Source organism: Pocillopora damicornis, chromosome 13, assembly GCF_964200805.1.
Source record: "Pocillopora damicornis chromosome 13, jaPocDami1.2, whole genome shotgun sequence".
NCBI lineage: Eukaryota > Metazoa > Cnidaria > Anthozoa > Scleractinia > Pocilloporidae > Pocillopora > Pocillopora damicornis.
Window position 1 is genome coordinate 16,904,379 of NC_142682.1, and position 19,791 is coordinate 16,924,169.

Below are 19,791 nucleotides of genomic sequence, written 5' to 3' on the forward strand. Positions count from 1 at the left end.
GCTATAAAACAAGAAATTTGATTGGCTTAAAAAAGAGGCATTATCACTAATGCCCAATGAGAGAGTTTTTTATATGTCAGGTATATTTACAATTTCGCGGGAAAAATAGATTGTTTTGATGCACAAAGCCTGTAATTCCTCTAAAGGCGCAGCAATCTCTTCAGTATTTTGCAATCTTCACGGACGAAAAAACCGACCTAAGAAGCTAACAACAAAAAACAATCGTTATAAATATCGAATAGGTAAGATTTCGGTACGATCGGTTCCACGCTCTCCTTTGCCAAAGCTAACGATGTCGAAGCGACAGTTAATTTCATCCGAAGAAGATACAGCTAAGGGAAAAGTGGCCAAAATCGGTGACACAGACCACGACGAAAACACAGCACACAACAACATGGCTGTTGTAACTCCAGCAAAAACTGGCAAGCGAACGGATTACCTTAGCTGGGATGAATACTTCATGGCGGTCGCATTTCTTTCGGCTCAAAGAAGCAAAGATCCGAACTCCCAAGTAGGAGCCTGTGTGGTGAATCCTGAAAGGAAGATTGTTGGTATTGGATACAATGGGATGCCTAATGGCTGCAGTGACGATGAATTACCTTGGGCGAGACAAGCAGAGAGCAATCTAGAAACAAAATATCCTTATGGTGAGCGCACATCAAATTCGAATACATTACATGCCCACAAGGGACGGACCAAAAGAAAGCTTAACCTTTTGACTCTCAGAAATGATTGACATGTAACTTCTCCTTGTAGTATCCATACATTATCCAACAAAGGGATATGAGAACACTCAAACTTATCATGTAGAAGTTGAAGTCGTGATTTAACGCCAAATTCTTATGACTGATTTACAACGAAATGTGAAGCTGCTTAGAGGAGAATGAACCATTACATTTGGGAGTTGAAGTGGGCGAGCTTAAAAAAAAACATTGTACATCCATTGGGCTAAAAAAAAGAAAGCAAGAAAGTACAGCAATTGGGCAACAAAGAGTAGCTACAATCATTTTCTAAAAGGAGGTGAAAAAAAGATAAAGACCTTGAAGTTGGAAGAATCAGTGAAAAAACAACTAACTACTGGGAGAGTAGCTGGAAAATCTCTAATCCATCTCCCCCCTCCCCCCCCCCTCCACAACCACTCTTTATCACTTGTGAATTTCTAACTGGTCTTTCCCCTATCCCCCCTATCACTCTGATGAAGGGCTAACGCTTAAAACGTCAGCTTTTAAACTCTTTACTGTAGCAAATTTACATTATCAACTCAGTTGATAATACTAAATTACCCTGGTCTGTCCCCAAGCTGTTCTTTGTCAGCAAATACAATTTCTTAATGAAATCTTAATGCTTTTAATAAGAGATTGCACCTGGCTTGGGTCTAACTCCTCTCATTAGACTTACTTATAGATATTTCACTCTTTAAACCCTAGTTAAGAGTGACTAGCTTCTAATTTCTCCTTACAATAATACTGTGGAATCGTTTATTAAGATCATGAAAATAAAGGAAACGATCACCAACCCAAGCATTGATCGTTAAACAAATTCTCCTGGTCAGTTCTGATGGAAATGTATAGAGAAGAGTTTGGAGAATATAGATACTGACATTAGGGTGCAAAAGGTTAATACCTCACATGAGTGACATTTAAATGTCTAACATCTTGTTTTGTCATCTCTTTAGTTTGCCATGCTGAACTGAATGCCATTCTGAATAAGAATGCTGCAGACATTAAGGGCTGTAGCATCTATGTTGCCCTTTTTCCCTGCAATGAGTGCACCAAGTTGATCATTCAAGCAGGAATCAAGGAAGTCATTTATTATTCTGATAAGTACCATGATCAACCAAACTGCAAGGCATCGAGGAGGCTACTCAATATGGCCAAGATAACTTACAGGTAACCATGGCAAGTGACCCACAGTTTACATTCATGATGAACGGTTGTTATTGTTGATTGGTGTCACTGTCTTGATTAAAAGTTGCCTTAAAGCAAAAAGCTTGTTCTTATTAATACTATTTCATACCTACAAACTTAACAAAAACCACATCTCAGCTCTGATAGCTCTTGCTATCATGGTTAAACTCATTAATATTTGTTATGCACCAAAAAATAGGAAGCTTCAACATCCCTCCCTGGGCAACCTCCAGGTATTTTTACTATTGTCTATGCCTGGGGGTGGGATATTTTGACCTTACCTAGCTGGAAAGTGTCGGGTCTTCTTAGCAGACATATTATGTGTTTTATATTTTAATATAGAGGTGTTTAAACATAATACATTGTTTCACTTTTGCAAGCAATTGACTCAGAAGGAAAGGTCTTCAAGGTCTATGATTTAAAGCTTGGTCAATGAGTAGAAAGTCACAGTCACTGACTGGACCTTTTCCAAAACATTTTTACAGTTAAATCTAGCACTTGGGTAGAGCATGTAGACACAGTTTTGATCCTGAGAATTTGACTGAACCAATCTTCAAAACCTGAAGTAAATTAACTTTAGTAAAAGCTAGATCTGAATGTATCAATATTATTAGAAACCTTTTGAGTGAAAAACACACATCAGACAACAGTCTCACTCAGGATTACTCTCATCTGGACAACCAAGTGACAAAATCAACTTTCACTCCTGGGTTCAAACCACATCCTGTTTCAGTTTTAATTCTAAATACATCAAGGGAAACACAGTGGCCTAATGGTCAGTGCACTGGACTCTGAGTCAGGGGGTTCACATTCACTTGCTGGCTGGATCATTGTGTTGTGTTCTTGGGCAAAGCAATTTACTTTTGTACTGCCTCTCTCCCCCCAGGAGTATTAGCATAGGTGTAGCTGTACCCTCCCCCCACAAGGTGAAACAGAGGCATTTCATCTTGGGGAAAAGGGCATGGCTACAGGTAGGCTGCAGGAGTATAAATGTGTACAGGTGAATTGTCAAGGAAGCTTATCAGAGGGGTAACCTTGTGATGGACTGGCATCCCATCAAGGGGGGGAGGGGGGGAGAAAGGGGAGGCAGTTGCAATATTACCAGTTGCTCCATGCTGAGGAAACTGGAATTAGCTGGATAGGTCTCTTAGCTGTATTCTCAATCTGAATACATTAGCAATTTAAAACATCTTTTTGCTCTCTTCACAGACAATTCAAACCAAGGAAATGCCAGATTGTGATTGATTTTACTAGTATTGATGGTTTTCCATCGAAGCAAAGTTTGTCTGTTGCATCACCCTAATTACAGTTGTATTTATTTCAGATTAGAAGTTTTTCAACTCTTTAATTTTTTACACTTTTTTGATTCTTGTTAACATCAAGTTGTACTCAAACATTTTCTTGAAATTTTACTTTGTAAAGTTTTAGTGAAACATAATAGACTATGAACAGTTGTTCCTACACACATTCTACACTTACATAATCCCATGTGGAAAAACAAACGGCATGTCTTTCTCAATAGGCTTTTAGGGGGTTTCTGTGACAAACTCTCTAAATTCTCAGCTTTATAGGATTTCCCATGTTGACAAGCTAAATCATTGACACCTGAAAAAGCATTTACAATGATCAGTGAGACCCTATGGCTCTCTGTGTACTCAAGTCATTGACATGCATGTGGTGAGTGATTAAATCTATCCACACTTAACTTGAAAAAAAGGATCATCTGAACACCAAAGGTTTTTCATGCATAGCAAGAAAAGTGAATCACTGATTAAGTATCAGTATTAGCAGTATAAGCTTTTTCTATGAAGCTGATGGGCCTCGTGGTTCATGGATCCTGCTTTTCAGGTGTCAACCTTTTGCATTTTGGGTGTAAGTACAATTTTCTGTCAGTTCCAACCAACATAGAGAGATAAATAGGGATTTAGCAAACTCTAAAACATTGGAAGACTATTTCTAAAAAATTGAGGGTACACAGACTAATTTCAGTCAAACTTTATTATAATATTGCAGTACCCAACATAATGCACTATCTGTAATATTACAAAAGGACACAGAACTCCAGGCTCAGCACCTTTCAAAGTCACCATTTTTTGACAAAAAAATTTTTGCCACCTGAGAAAAAAATTGTGAAATAGTGCTTGACATGCTGGACTGCTAGCCACACTGCTTGTCTTTGAAAACAGAAAGTTTAATGGAATTTTCTTTGAAACATTACGTTTAACATAGATTTATCTTACTTTAACTGAGAGCTACGATTACTACAATGTAGGGAAATCAGGTCTTCAAATTGGTAACTTTTGCAGAAAATCTAACCACCAACAATTTTTATGTTTTCCATGGTGACTTAAACCATCACACAGCTTGGAGAGCTGTGACATTGCAAAGACTACAAGGAGTTGCTTCAGTGTAAACTATCAGTTAAGAATGGCCTAGCACTGAATCTAAACTGAACAGTTCTTCTCTTTACCAACACTTTCAGTTGCACCACATAACATGGTGAACTCCCACAAACTCTCTCCTTGCAAGCTTATCCCCTATTTCCAAACAGCATTTAACTTCTCCTTAGGATTTTAATAAGTTGCATTGAAAACAGATGATGAAAATCAACAACTTTATCTGCTGATGGGTTGTTTTTGTTTTGGCATTACCTTCAAGTTGATCACTACCAGATTCTCATCACAACTTTACATAAAAATTTTAATCAAAGTTTAAACTTTTACAATCCAAAAGTTCTATTTTACGAAGTTAATTAATATAGACTTTCTACACTGTAATGAAGGGGCAGTCAAGAGTGTGTTACATGAAGAGCACAATAAAAAATCTAAGCACTTGATGCTTCCAAATTTATAACTTGCTTAATCCCTGTGCTTTCTTCTCTTGCCATCCGAGTCTCCTTTCCTAAAAGACAATTGGTTAAGAATAGTTACAAATACTTATATGTTTCATTGAACCACTAGCTACAATTAATACATTCACTGTGGCATGGCCGATTCATTAAATTATAAAATCTGGATAATTTTTCTTAGATTGGACACCAGTTCAGCATTAACCCTTTGACTCCCATGGGTGACCAAGGCAGACTTTCTCCTTACAATATCAATACAATGTCAAGCAGACAAGTGATGAGAATAAAGAAAAATATTAATTAGGGGATTATTAGTAGATCCAATACCAAATTCTCAAAACTAACATCATGAGAATTGTCTGGCAGACAGTAAGGAGAATTACTAGTGAGATCTAGGGAGTTAAGGGGTTAACAAATAGATTCCATGTTGCCATGTGTCTGTTTGGTAACAGATTACAGGTGATGTCAAAATGCAGTAAAAACAAAAACAGCACACAAGAAGCAGCCAGCAAAGTGTTGTTCATGGTGACATCCTCTATGATCATGTCTTCCAATTGATCATAAGTAAGAACTAATCAAGGAGCCACAGCTTTATTGTTGTATAATTTAAAAAAGAAGAAAAAAAATTCACCATTACTGCAATTAAGGTTGGGCTTCTTTTATGCTAAAGCTGCTCTACAGGTTTCCTTTATTAATAATATAACAGTGATAGGTCATGATGATAAAATTTCCATTTCAATCAATTATTATATGTAATTTGTGAGCCACATAAAAGTATAATTTGTTTGCTTTGTTCAGACTTCACCATATTTCATTTATCAATTTTGTTGTTGTTTCATTTTTTGAAAATACATGTCTTTTTCCAAGTTTTGGGCAACTTACCCTTCCTCTCCTTTCCTTTTACTCAACATCTAATGATGAAAAATAAAAATGAGAAAGAAAATATGACACCTATTACTCTGCTCAAGAAAAGTATCAGCTGTCTGTAACCCATGAGTTACTGATAATTACTACTGCTCAACAAAATTTTAAAAATTACTTTGTGATTACTGATCATAGGGGAATAAACAAATTGTTGATTAATTTCTGTTATTGATGTGCATTCAAATGAAACTGTACAGAGAGTTGAGCTGTACCTGACTGATTTTTTGCCAGTCCCTGTCTAATTTAGCCTTCTCATCTTTGGGTCCAGCACGCCGTGTTTTGCGTCCTTCTGACATCTTAATTCCAAACTGAAAGGCAGCCCTGCAAGATAAAAGTTTTGTCCGGCAAAGTTAGTCTGGCAAGGTGAAGCATGCAGCCTCTAATTTCACAGCACCTCTTAATGTATACCCTCTTCTTTGTCTCCATTAGTATACTTTTCATCAGTGAACATTTCGTAGACCAAAAATTAGTACTGGATTGAAAATTTATAGCCATAAAGAATAGTTTCACCTCTTATTTTTATTATGAAAATTATAGTTTGTCACAAGTAATTGTCTACTCAACAATTGGATGGAATTAATTTATCACTATGATCAAAAAGCTCACAAGAAATGACATCTGTTCATTCAGTGAGAGTAGATTTAGCATGGACTCTTACACATGACAGCAACTAACATTTCCACAACCTGAGCAGACGTCATCATCAGGGTCTAGTGAGGAGTTGATTACCTGTTCAGTTAGTCAGTTTTGTCTGAACTGATTCATCAGTTCATCTTGTTGTTACTCAAGTAGCATCAAACAAAAGAGACTTAAGTCAATTTTGATTGGTCAATCGAAGTAGGGGGAATTCAGTTCAGAGCGTTGTTAGGTTACTATTAAAACAACCAACAAAAAGATACATCTTTGACATCAACTAAAGCACAATAAGTACAACAAAAGATACTTACTTTGGAAGAGCTTCCCTACTTTCCATATAGCTGTGATAATCCTCTTCTGTCTCAAAGTCCCATCTTTTAATAGGACCTTTCTTGTTACCCTGAAAGATGAGATTGTCACACCAATTAAAATAAATTTGCAATCTAGAGGCTCTAGTTTAAGTCCTAAACCATTTTAAAAACAACGTATTTGTTTCTCTCTTGCTTGTTGGGATTGTTAACCTCATTTTATTTCATTTTAACTATTTGTTTCATTACATAAATTTAGTTACTTCATAATACAGGTGATTTAAACACTGCCAACAATTAATTTTAACAATTAACAATTGAGTTTTGTACAGCATAATGCAGGGAAAAGTCTAGTAAATGTATTGCTGGCTCACAGAAGGTGTCTGAACCGAAGTTAACTTATCTTTAATTTTTTTTGTCATGATAGGACAAGGGATGATACTTATGAACAAAGGGCAACAACAGGAGATTGTCATGCACTTTAACATGAAATTTTTGGCCAGAACCTTTAGTTATTTCTTTTTATTTTGCTTAAGTTTATTTTTCATCATCATTTTTACCATTAGTTATCATTAAATCAATGATTTGTGTTTTTTTGCAAGTTTAGTCAGTGAATTATTTCAATGTTCACTCTGACAAGGGGCTGACACTCAAAATGTCAGCTTTCAAAACTCTCTGCAGTGTCCAAATTTACATTATCAACTCAGCTGATAAAACTAATTAGAAATTATCTTATTTCAAAATTGTTTGCAGGGGATGAGTACTCAGAAAGTTCAATGTGCTCAGTGTATCAAACTCGTGTCAAAATAAATTGCAACACCCATCACTGGGCTAAGAGTGGACAACTGAAAGTAAACATCTGCAAGCATTGAGGGAAAAAAAGACAGACAAACAAATAAACAAATTTAACAAAAAATAATCATACAAAATAAATTTCAATCAATGTAAAATCACTTCTGTAAATTAAAAGTGCATAAATTATTACAAAGAGAGTTATTGTAACAAACAACAAAATACCTAACAAAGAATGCAACTGAAAAGTACTAACAAATGGTGCAAAGTGTTTTCGGCCATGCAAAGTTCCAGCCAGACAATCCTGTTACCATTTAAAGGGTTCATGAAGTTTGGTTTCAATTTGTATTTGTCCACTACAAATAGTTCTCAAAACCATTTTTGTCAACTTTTAAAATTACATCTTTAATTTTACATTAGTTAAAAAAACTCTGGAATTATTAACAGATCAAAAGTATTTCAGTATTTCTCTTTTATTTTTATCTAATGTATGTATATTAACTTTAATTAGACAGTTAAGTTTAGAGTAATTTCTGATACGGTGACAGTTGTTTTAATTAGTAGTGAACCAAAAGAGCTCAATGCTATCACAAACTAACTGTTAGAAAAAGATAAAGGTTTGAAAATGAGCAAATCCAGATGTATGATGATCATAAATCTCCCAATATAAAGCTGTTTTTAAAGGATCAGTTTAAACTTTCTGTTCCCTTGCTCTGATTTTTTTTGGAAATATTCAATCATTCTGACTCCATATTTTAATCACAAAATAAAATTCAAGGTTATGCTATTTTCCAAACTGATACAATGCAAATTAAAAATATTTTTAATGTTACATGAAGAAAGAAAAAAAACTCAACAAAAGATTTTTTTCTAGGGTAACATAAGTGTGAATTGTGATTCCAGTCCTACTTAAAATAAATATAGATGTCAGGTGTTTGCTTTTGATAAATCAAGTTGATTTGGGGACAAAACAGGCATCCATTTCAAAGGCAAACCTCTTCCCCATTTGCATCTTATATTAAAGGAAGAAACTGGAACTAGCACTAAGCTTATCACATACCAAATCCATTTTACTGTAATCTGCCTCCTCATCACTGTCATAGGGCACATCAACAGCACTAGACAAGAAAAAGAACATTACATACCAAATAAATAGTTGTAAACACTGAGATCATCTAAAATAAATTTTTCCTGTTGTCCATGCTTTTAGACGCATTTTTTTTCATCAAATTTCCCATGATACTACTTGTTGACCTTGTGCTTGGTCAAAAACTTGAATTATTAGAGCAGGCAGTGCCTGTGGACAAGATGAACCGAATCCTGTGTTCTGATTGACTGGGCAAGCAGGCCTCATATCGTCCACTTGGGACAATTATGTATATGCTTTGATACTGCCTGCACTAATTAAAAGTTCATAAATTTTGGACAATGTTGTGACAGAGTTGCACAAAGGGGCAGAGAACAGTCAAAACAAAGAAATCATGAATAAGTTTCATGAATTTATTGTGCATCAAGAACCTGGCCTGAGCTCAAGCATAGACCTTTCAAACACAACTTTCATAGCAGTAGTCAACAGAATGCAATATAAAGGTAAGAAAAAGACTGGTTCAGTGAACTCCTTAAAAATAAAATGACTTACCCTGGGTAACACTCTGAGTAGCTATCTGGAATGTAATTGGCATCTTTCACTTTACGTGCATGTTTGTCTCTTTTCTTTCGTCTTTGAAGGAGTTAAGTTCAACTATCACCAAGTGTTGGAAAAATGTACTATATTGCTAAATCCGCAAGAAATAACACTTTTAAAGTAGAAAGTCCCAGCTTTCAAATGAATGTGGCTTAGCTTCGTTAACCCTTTCACTCCCAAGATCTCAGTAATTGATTCTCCTTCCCGTCTGTTAAACAATTCTTATGATGTTAGTTCAGAGAATTTGGTATTGGATCAACTAATAATCCTTAAGTGAAATTTTTCTTTATTCTTATCGCTTGTCTCACAATTATTTTATTTGTAACTTCCAACTTCCTCATCAATTGATTATAAAGATGTGTACACTTAACCCTGAACTCCCAAGATCTGGTTGTTGTTTCTCCCCTCTACCTGTACATTTCCTTGTAATTTAGTTATGAGAATTTGGTGTTAGATCAAGATAACTAACACCTGATAAGGTTGAGTATTCTCATTACCTGTTTGCTCAATAATGTATGGACATTATTGGAAGAAGTTACATGTTAATCTCATCAGGAAGTTAAAGGATTGAGTTAGTACGGTACTGCATCACATCTCTTAGTAACTGTCTCATTAATAAAGAAATTATTTGTTTGACAGGATACTTTGGATCAACTGAATCCCAAGCAGCTCTTTGTTCCATTTCCTGCCAAAACAAGATCATGACAAGTGAAAAAGTTTTTTTTTGGTCCTTTTGAAAAGTACAGAAGTTACAGAAAACTCTTAAACATACCCTTTTGCCAAATGTCTGTGTGACTGACTTAGCAAAATCTTCAGCAGAAACATCTACATAGAAGGAGAGAAATGAATTGCTATCAAAACAGATTTGAAAAATTCTTATCATAAAGTTCTGATTAGCAATACAACCCCAAGAACTGATGGATTTTGTAATTCTCCCTTTAAGCTCCTATGATAATTTTATATCGAGATAACAGCCGCTAGCTGACAAGTGTTACATGCTTTGAAGATCATTTCAGTCTAGAAATTAACTGCTTTGGGTTTCTGTTGGCTGAAATTCAACAAAAGGTGTAAGACATATTAAACAATTTCATTTATAATATATAATAATATATTAATATTTATAACAAGATTCTAAATTTGTGAAAGAAAAACAACAACAACAAAATATTCACATGGTAAACTCTTACCTTTTTTACTAAACTGTTGCTGTAAAAAAAAAGAAAAAAGAATGCATTGATAAAACATAATTGTAATCAATCATATGAAGGAAGCAATAAAAATAGTGATGATTATGGTCACCATGATGATTATTAAAATTCATCACAACACTGGCACTTCCTTTCCAGCAGTGACATATCCAGCTCATGTTTTATGTTTATATACCTCATCTTGCTACATCATTACTCCCTGCTGCAAAATTACTTCAAAGATCAGTTTCACATTCATACCTCATCCTCTCCTGCAGCAGACTTCTCAAAGTAGCTACTAGAGTTCCTGGATTTCTTTCTGTCTTTTTCTTTTGCCTTTTCTTTCTTTTCATATTCTTTTGTGCTTGCAGTAGGATCATACTCGCCAATTTCTCCAAAGATGCTTCAATTAAGCAATGCAACCATGTTAAATGATAATATTATCATTAACTTCATGCAGATGGCTATTAGGTACAGCACTCAAAACTTGACTTTAAGAAATTATAATGAGATCGATAATACACTCTGTCCACAACTGACTATCACTGTTGCACCAATTAAGGCCACAGGAGTCAAGAAAATGATTGTTAACAGAAGTCCCTCTTGAATTCTGCATGCTAGTTCTATAGGGAATGCACAAAGACTAGTACACAGAATGTGCACACTGCCGTTAGGGTGTAAAGGGTCCATCAATGGGCACTGATTTGTTAGAGAAAAGGGAGTGAACAACTGAGCATAAAGCCTTCACAAAAAAAAAAGGCATGATCAAAATTTTTCCTATGATATGGAAAATTTAAATGCAGTTAAATGCAATTTAACAGAGTTAACAACAAAGAGCATCAGCATTCTCTGGAAGTCAGGGTTTTTCGCAAATGTGCATGCATCATAATTCCATGTGCTCTTTATTTGAGGTGTTCTTGGGGGTGCTTTGAGCGTGAACTTGCAGTGTCATGAGGAGTGGTAGCTCATTGTCCAGGCAGCTTTTCCTACCCCTTCCCTCCCTCTTTCCACTGTTTATTCACAAATGCCTGTTTCCCTTTCTTGGGTCATGGCTGGGTTGCTAGGATCTGCCAGCCATCTAAGAGCTGGCTGCCAATAGTGGAAGCTCCTGGATGTTTCAGGCACCTAACCTCCAATTAGCAACACAGTTGTTAAGCTACATGTAATATTCTTAAAACATCCACTCATTATCAGCTCTCACCTATCATCAGCTTCAGGAGCACGTATCCTCTGTCCTTGTTTGTCATTCTTGTCCTTCTCCTTTGCTACACATGGAATATATTAGAAACTTCAGTGTTACTAAAAGTATCTCAGATCCTTTAAAAGATTCAAAATATATATGGACTATTCAAAGTAACTGGTATTTACAAAATTTAAATATTAAATAGAAAAAATGCAATGTTGATACAAGTTGAAAATTAATCTGCAAAGGTTTACCATATTTTGCTTTTTAAAGGGTCACCTCTTCAGCATGACATTTAAGAGGATATCACCATTCACTGAAACTTATAATGCTACCTGAGTTTGAAAGCCCTGTATGTTTTCCAAAATAATAAAAGGCATGCAAGCCTTCATATGACAGTGCAAGTGTAACCCTTAAAGTCCCAAGAGTGACTGGCATAAAATTTCCCTTACAATATCCACCCTGAATCAAACATTGAGGTCATGAGAGTAACAGAAATGAGAGGTAACATAAAGAGGACAGTGGGGAGAATATGAGTACCAATGTTTAACCCTTTAACTCCCATGAGTGACTAAGAGAGAATTTCTCCTTACAATATCAATACAATATCAACCAGACAAGTAATGAGAATAGAGAAAACTATCAATTTGGGGATAGTTAGTTGATCCAATACTAAATTCTCCAAACTAACATCAAAAGAATTGTATGGTCAACGGTAAAGAGAATTACAAATTTGGTCTGAGAGTTAAAGGGTTGTGTGTGGAGGGAAAGATACCTTTATCTTTCTTCTTGATCTTTTTCCCTCCTCTGGTGCCTTGGCGTAAGTACAACAAAATCTGGGTCAATTTGTTAATGACAATGTCATTGGTGGTGAGTGTAGCTTGAGTCTAGAAAAAAATAATAATGGAAACTTAACTGTAAAGACACAAGATATTTCATCCCGGTATGGCATATGATGTGTTTCTTTAAATACATTGGCTCACAATAGCCTGTATTATAGTTTTCAGGAGATTTTTTCAAGCTTCCTTCAATCATTTCAAATGGGTGTATAACACTGTATCCAAACTCCTTAAATTCCTTTACCGTAACATCACAAAATGCGAGGACAGGATTTCAACGATATGACTTACTTCAATTCCAGGGCAATCTGCTTTACTCCTAATAAGAGTTGTAGGTATATCACTTTCAGCATATTCATCTTCAATGTCAAACACATAAGCCTAAATTAAAGGAAGGAAAATACAGTTTACAATGATGTCCCATTATACCTGTCCTCTAATGAGTCATTCCCTCCCCCATCTCTTCCCCTATAGAAAACTAAAAAAAAAAACAAGCAAAATAAGGATGTTATACTGTACTTTTTCTATTAAATTTAACAAGCTACTATAGGTTTTACTTCAAGGCAATTAATGTAATTAGAGGCCTGCAGTAGTTTCATTTGAAATATTTTGCAGCAGGTTTTTCCAACCACTAAGCTACAAGCTGTATAGAAAAAGTTGAAAAGAAAGCAATGGCTGACCTTGTGGTTATCAGTGAGCTTAAACTAGGCCTCAACCTATCCCTAATGAGTATTCCTTTCTCATGATCACCCAGCTTAGAAGCCCAAAAACAATTAATCAATAAATTAATCAGTTAGCCCCCTTCCCTCCCCCACCAATGGGCCTTTTAGTCGAGTACATTTATAGCATTTGTATGGCCAGTCAGTGTGAAGTAATAACTGAAAATAAACCTCCTCGTTGCTCTACTAACTAAGCTGTCCACAAAATTGAAACAAAGTCAATGAACTAGAGTGACTGAATCAGCAGTTAAGTTATCAATACCATTCGCCCTGGCTGAAATAGTTCATTTCTATCTGCTGGGCGATTTCTGAATAGGGATTTGTAGATCTTTTGACCTGTGGACCAAAACAAATTGACAGAAGTTTTGTCAACAAAAATATAGGTTACTTTCTGCGAGAGGCTGTTTGGACACTTTCAGTAAAAAAAAAAAGGACTGTTGATGGTTACAATATGATTGGTGTTTCCAAATCACATCCTGAGCACAAGTAATCTAGACTTGCGACTTAAAAAAGAACTTCTTACAACTCTGTTGATGACTTCTGATAAGTTGTTTAGGTGTACATCAATATCACTGACAACACTCCTCTCACTGGACATTCAGACTAAGGATCAACATCCCCATAGCATGAAGCAATAATCAATAGTTTACCCAGTTTTGTAGTAAACTCAATCTCATTTGCATCATCTTCTTCTTCCCTGTAGACAAACAAAAAGAATCAGACCCAAGTATTTCTGAATAGATTTGAGCTTTTCTACCCAAATATAAGTAAAGATAACAATTTTTTAGTCATTCTGAAATGACCAAGGTCACAAACTAGTATATATGTACATACTTGTCCCTTTGTTTGTTTTTTGGTTTTTTAACACTCAGCTCCTCATTTTCCTCATCTTCCTCTGCAATTTCACTACGAACCTAAATAAACCAAAAAAACACAGTAAGAACCAATGGTCATTGCAAGAAAAAATTTTAAACCCATCTTGCAGTTAGAACTTGGGTTCCCTGTGCCAACAGCCAAATGCTATAAAGGCCAAGCAGAATAAGCAAAGGCATAGGGATTGAATAACCTCCCTAGGAATACTTCTGATCAAGTGAACAACCACAAGTATTGAAATTTGGCAGGGATTTTAGGCTACTATGTAGAATGTTGAGGAAAATTTCCATTGTCTAAGGTTTTCTTTATTTTCTCATGTGTGAAGAATATTGTATTGTTATTGTACACTTAGTCTAAGGCTATTCTCCTGCTAACTCAGACAAAGCTTGTAAACAAATATCCTAAACCAGCATAACTCCAGACTAGACTATCAGTAAATCAGTACATATTATTATAACTCCTTAAAATGCTAATGCCCAGTATAAAGCAAACTTGCTCCTTATCCAGAAATATGGTAAATAGGAGCTGACATTTTGAGTATCAACCCTTCCTCAAAGCAAGGGATAAAGGGCTTTTTCTCTAGCAAAGTGCTAACACTCAAAATTTCAGCTTTACAAACTCTATACATTGGCCAACTCACATTTTCAACTCAGTTGATTAAACCAAATTATCTTGTTATATCCCCTTTCCCTTTAGAAACTTAACCCCTTTATTCTTATTGTAAAATTTAGAGTAAATAGTGGACCCTACAAACTCACCTTCTGTAACAAGGCAAAGTCAAGGCCTTTCACAAGATGAGTGTGCTCCATGTCACCACCAAGAAACTTACTCTCCTGGATAGCTTGGCGACGGCGCTCTGCTGCAGTGTTCCTGCAGTGGTATATGTGAACAGTTAAAAATCTAACTCATCAGAGAACAACAAGCATTATGTCCGATAATCCCTACTGGTAGAGCACCAGCTCTGACCTTAAATATGATCTGGTTATGTTTTGTCTTTGATTTAATATATTTCTTTTTCTTCGCTCTAAATATACAGTACAGCAATGTATGATAATAAGGTTTGCACAAACAGATTTTTTTTCTCTGTACAAATATAAATTACAAAAAATTTACCAGGAAAAAATCAAGCTGTAATATATGTCAATAAAAATTATCAAAACCTGCTATTTTGAAACGTTATAAAACAGGACTCATGAAACAGGATTCATGAAGTAGGACACACACTATCTGAAAAACATATATCAGAATTAAAAGCTTTCCAGTCTTACGTTGCCTCTGCTGTGGGACCAACTGCTCTGTAATTGGCTGTTGCACTTAGGGTGTCTGTTGATTGGTAGTCAGGATTAAGACCATCTCGTCGTTCCCTTGCCTTAAAAAAAACAACAACAACAAAAAGCAAAGTAAGATAAAACAAAATCCAGTCTCACTACCTTTTCTTAGCTCAGTAACTTACAATTATGAAAATGATCCAGTTTTTATCTGTATTGATACAAGACCAAAAAGCATGGTAAGTCACCATAAACCAAAGGGGAAAAATGAGGATCTACTTTAAATTTACAAATTGGCTTAGGGTGACAAGAATAGTGAGACAAACCAGGTACAGTTCAGAAATACTGGCAATAGATCAAAACTTACAGCTTTTGGCAACAGATGCTGAAGTAGAGAAGGACCCTGTTACTTGACCAACCACAATTCCCATTGAAAATTATAAGATTTATAACAGGAGATCAAGCAAAACACAATTTTTTTTTACATTATGGGATTAGACAGATGTTCCTTCTAAACGAGATTCACCATTACTCACTCTATCTCTGTATTTACTTGCAAGTTCCTGCTCTCTTTCCTCCTCCATCTTCTTGAGTTTTGCATAATATCTAGACAAAAGGAGGATGTTAAAACACAAATTGAGACAATAATGGATTTCCTCTGACAAAGGGTTAGCATTCTACATGTCAGCTTTAGAATCTCTTTGTGGTGACCAACACAATTCACATTATAACCAACTTATTATATAACACCCCCTCCTCCCCCAAAAAGAAAACTGCATAGCACCAGAATTTCTTTCAAAACTTACCCCTTTTGCAATTTTGTCCTAGTTTATTACTAGGTACAAGGAGAACACTGTATTCAATTGACTCCACTTACTTCTTCTTTTTCCTCCTTCTTGACCAAGGATCATCATCATCTCCTTCAACGTCACCATCATCATCATCATCATCATCATCTCTGTTTAAGAAGGTAGGTGTGAAATTTAATCTTTTATTACCAATAAACTCCAAGGATCTAAATTGGAATTATTCTTTCTGGATACCATGTATTTCCTAACATGGTTTTGAAAGATGATTTGGTTTAAAATAAAACAAGGTTTGTAACCTCACTTATAAAATATTTTTGTCCTTACTTCTTTTCCTATTTTCTTATAAATGCATTGGTATTGTTTGACAAAATACAGTAGAACCCCTTTAACTTGAATTTCCAAGGGAAACAAAAAATTGTTTGAGTAAGTAGGTGTTCATGTTAACTGAGACTGAATGACTGAAAAATGCATCAACGGAAATGGGATCTTGTTTGAGTTACCAGGGGATATCAATTTAGCGATAGTAAGTTGATCCAATACTTAATACTCTGAAGTAACATTATAAGAACTGTATAGTTGACAGTAAGGAGAATTACAAATTTGACCTGGGAATTTAAGGGTTGTTTCTATATTATTCTCTAAAAAATTGAACAAATACAAAAGTTCTGGTGGGATCCTAAAGACAAATTAAGAATGCATTGTTTTTGCTGTGTAAATATCTTTGGAATATCCTAAAACCAACTACTTACAGCAGCTGTTGCTTGCAGGCTTTTAATTAATCCTATGACTAGGACTTAATTTACATGTGACATCACACTTTACTTCCTCATCACTACATGTGGCATTAAAATTTTGCTGGTCAGTTAACTTTTCAGCTTGGCATTTTCTAAGTTTTCGTTTGAACAGCTTCCCACAGGTTAACTGAAAAAAGTTGAAAACCCTCAAAATTTAAATACCACAAGTTCATTTGTTTATATATATTAACACACCAAGTATAGACCGCTCACCTACTGCTACGATGTGAATAGATACTGCTTGGTACACTTTTACTGCTGTGACTTGATGACTTTGTCGACGGTGGAGCTACAGATGGCACCCCAGAACGAGGGGTCATCAAAAGTTTACGAAAATCTTCATTCGTCAAAGCAGCTGCAGACACCCTAAATATATACAAACAAATCGTTCTTCGCATAATTCCTCGATTCACTGATTCAGATCTTCATCTGGTAGAATTAACTATTCAAGAATTTCCTTAATCTATCGAGGCAAAAAGGGTGGTGAATACCTGAGAATTATTGGGTATTTATAAAAGTTTCGTTTAGCGTCCGTGATCCAAACCATGCACTGAGCTTTTCTTGACCGAAGATTTCCATAATTTTATAGATATCAAGAGGCAAAAATTCATAAGCTACCGTTGTACTTTGTGGTGTTGCTGCTAATATGTTATAGAAAACAGCCTATGGATAAATAATGATAATAGCTAAGCCACATAGAAAAAACTTAGTTCACGCCACGTACCCTCCGCCATGATGAGATGTGTAGGAGCCCGAAGAGGACGGAGGAGCCAGGGGATTCGAAAACACTTCAACACCTGGAGAATAGAGAGAAACTGTTTGTTAGGGCTTCTTTTGGTACTCTAGCAAAATAGCTGCTGATCAAGAATCGCTTGTGGCAAAATATCAGAGTTAAAGTGTAGGCACCTTCGGATGGCATCGCTTAGACTCTGTGGTGTTCAAAGGAAGCGGAGAGACTAAGTAAGAATGAGAATAAGGCTTGGCCACTCAAGCTTATGGTGATTCGAAAATGGCGGGCAAGGCCGTGTATTGTTGTATGGGTATATGTAACTACTTTCAGGTAACCTATGCTATTCTTTCAGTTGCTTTCTCCTAGCCCACGGGTATTTATTGCTAGTCTTGGCGAGCCAGTTTATGAAAATCAAAGGAAAGATTTCTTTATTACCCTATTATTCATAATCACATAAAAATACATTACTATTTGGGAAAGGAAAAAAAGCAAGATGCTCGTGAAGCAGCCCCAAAGACAGCTTGGCTCTGCTCATACGCTAAGAGTGTTATCTGAGATAATTTTCTACTCTTTCAGATATTGACAACTGCAAGTCAGCGTCTATAGTGACATGGAAAACTACATTCCTAAGTTGCCACTTAGAAAATCCTTGAGGCATATCACAGAAGACAGACTGAGTCAAATTGTACAAACTTTCCATGATGCAGATGAAGAGGGCAAAGGATTTTTGTCTAGTGAGGATCTCAAAGTGGCATTTGTGTCCCTTTTTGGGTACAAGCCATCCAAAAATGAAGCAGCACAACTCATGGGCAAAACACAAACTGCGGTTTCCAGAGTCAACACTTTATCACCTGGTGATCAACCCCTAGCTACAAAACCAAAGGCCTTTGGAGGTGAAAAAACCTCTGATCACAACCATATGTCTTTGGAACATTTCACAGAGGTAGCAAAAAAGAAGATTTTGGCAGAAGATAACAATGACGAAATTCGTCAGATGTTTATTGCATTTGATGCCATGTGCTATGGTTTTATCACATTAGATATTGCTAAGAGGATATTTCAGCATGTTGCACCCTTTTTAGACTCTGTTACCATAGAGAAGCTGTTTCGTGAGGCAGATATGGACCGAGATGGGAGAGTGAGTTACAGAGATTTTGAATTCATCATGAACTTCGAGCTGGACGAGTGGCTCTAAAGTAAAAATCTTACCCTTATCCATGTTTTAAAAAATGTTGATTTGCTCTGATGTTGGTATTAAAAATATGTCACATACATATAATTTAACGACTGTGAATATATGAAATCATATACATGAAGTGTGGATTAAGAAATTAATATGAAAGCTATCTTAGTAGTGATGAACACTACTTAAGCAGTAGTTTAAAAAAAGCCTGAAAAGAATTCAGGCCTGTACAGGATTTGAATCCATGACCTCTGACCTCTGTGATACTGGTGCAGTGCTTTACCAACTGAGCTAACTAGCATGTTATTCTCAGTGAAATATAAAAATGAAACACTGTGAAACTATTAATCATTTGGAATGAGTTAACTAAATACAAAAATGTTCAAAGAAAGAGACATTACCTGACAAACAAGGCTATTTTATTGGTGGAGATCAAATTCAGGGAAGTTGAGTCAAAACTAACATGGTGGTTTAAGACTTTTACAATATCATAACACGGTGAAAAACTTGCAGAACTCTCAAACAAGCCTGAAGACTATGTGAATGAGTAAAATCAGTACAGAATTAACAAATTTTGTTTACACACAATTGTTTTTCTTGACTTGGTTAATTCTTTAACTCCCAGAAGAGATTAACATGTAACTTCTCCCTTTAATATCCATATATTATCCAATAAAAAGGTAATGAGAATACACAAACTTATTGGTAAAATTTTTATCTTGATCTAGCACCAAATTCTCACAATTAATTTACATAGAAATGTGTAGTGGCCAAAGGAGAGAATCTATTATTACATCTTAAGAGTTGTAGGCTAGGGTTAAGTTGAACTGCCTTTTCTCAAGTTAATCTCAAATTGTAGGACTACCACTTTAGGAGGTTATGTCAACCTCTTATCCATGTTCCAATATGTAAACTCTTTTTTTATAGAGGACAGGTACACAGTGAAAAAAATCAAAGCACTATTCCGTCCAGTCTTCAAATAAGGAGAAGGGGAACGTTTTTTTTTTTTTAATGATGGTGAAAAAGGAAAAATGTAGGAATTCAGGCTTTGAGATCTATTATTTCCTCAGCTACTGCCTGTTCACGCCCATAGGCCTCCATCTTCGT

At 35.6% G+C, this 19,791-nt stretch overlaps 3 protein-coding genes across 3 annotated transcripts; 2 read left to right on the top strand and 1 right to left on the bottom strand.

The window, feature by feature from the left end:
* Positions 1–8: 8 nt before the first annotated feature.
* On the top strand, positions 9–4,765 carry LOC113681108 (deoxycytidylate deaminase). The gene is made up of 3 exons (XM_027198176.2): positions 9–647; positions 1,676–1,889; positions 3,117–4,765. Exons 1-3 carry the CDS (start codon positions 119–121, stop codon positions 3,208–3,210), a joined length of 837 nt encoding a protein of 278 aa, XP_027053977.2. The 5' UTR covers positions 9–118; the 3' UTR covers positions 3,211–4,765.
* Positions 3,888–17,753, bottom strand: LOC113681107 (protein Red). The gene is made up of 23 exons (XM_027198174.2): positions 17,678–17,753; positions 17,496–17,568; positions 16,985–17,137; positions 16,046–16,126; positions 15,705–15,774; positions 15,169–15,269; positions 14,659–14,770; positions 13,862–13,941; positions 13,678–13,724; positions 13,290–13,363; positions 12,600–12,689; positions 12,245–12,356; positions 11,488–11,551; positions 10,548–10,689; positions 10,287–10,305; positions 9,872–9,924; positions 9,744–9,784; positions 9,055–9,135; positions 8,476–8,533; positions 6,627–6,715; positions 5,892–6,000; positions 5,638–5,666; positions 3,888–4,808 (listed from the first exon to the last, which is right to left on the bottom strand). Exons 1-23 carry the CDS (start codon positions 17,688–17,690, stop codon positions 4,766–4,768), a joined length of 1,734 nt encoding a protein of 577 aa, XP_027053975.2. The 5' UTR covers positions 17,691–17,753; the 3' UTR covers positions 3,888–4,765.
* On the top strand, positions 17,715–19,382 carry LOC113681071 (EF-hand calcium-binding domain-containing protein 11). Its single transcript, XM_027198131.2, has 2 exons — positions 17,715–17,831; positions 18,078–19,382. The coding sequence occupies exon 2, from the start codon at positions 18,112–18,114 to the stop codon at positions 18,694–18,696; it is 585 nt and encodes a 194-aa protein (XP_027053932.2). The 5' UTR covers positions 17,715–17,831; positions 18,078–18,111; the 3' UTR covers positions 18,697–19,382.
* Positions 19,383–19,791: the final 409 nt, after the last annotated feature.

Bases quoted from the DNA above. Each gene is read 5' to 3' on its own strand.
- LOC113681108 (XM_027198176.2), top strand. From the start codon at position 119: ATGCACAAAGCCTGTAATTCCTCTAAAGGCGCAGCAATCTCTTCAGTA. The intron at 648-1,675 runs GTGAGCGCACAT...TCATCTCTTTAG, and splicing joins AGAAACAAAATATCCTTATG to TTTGCCATGCTGAACTGAAT. The intron at 1,890-3,116 runs GTAACCATGGCA...CTCTCTTCACAG, and splicing joins ATGGCCAAGATAACTTACAG to ACAATTCAAACCAAGGAAAT.
- LOC113681107 (XM_027198174.2), bottom strand. The intron at 17,138-17,495 runs GTACGTGGCGTG...GTATATATTTAG, and splicing joins ACATCTCATCATGGCGGAGG to GGTGTCTGCAGCTGCTTTGA. The intron at 12,357-12,599 runs GTAAGTCATATC...ATTTTTTTCTAG, and splicing joins CAGATTGCCCTGGAATTGAA to ACTCAAGCTACACTCACCAC.
- LOC113681071 (XM_027198131.2), top strand. From the start codon at position 18,112: ATGGAAAACTACATTCCTAAGTTGCCACTTAGAAAATCCTTGAGGCAT.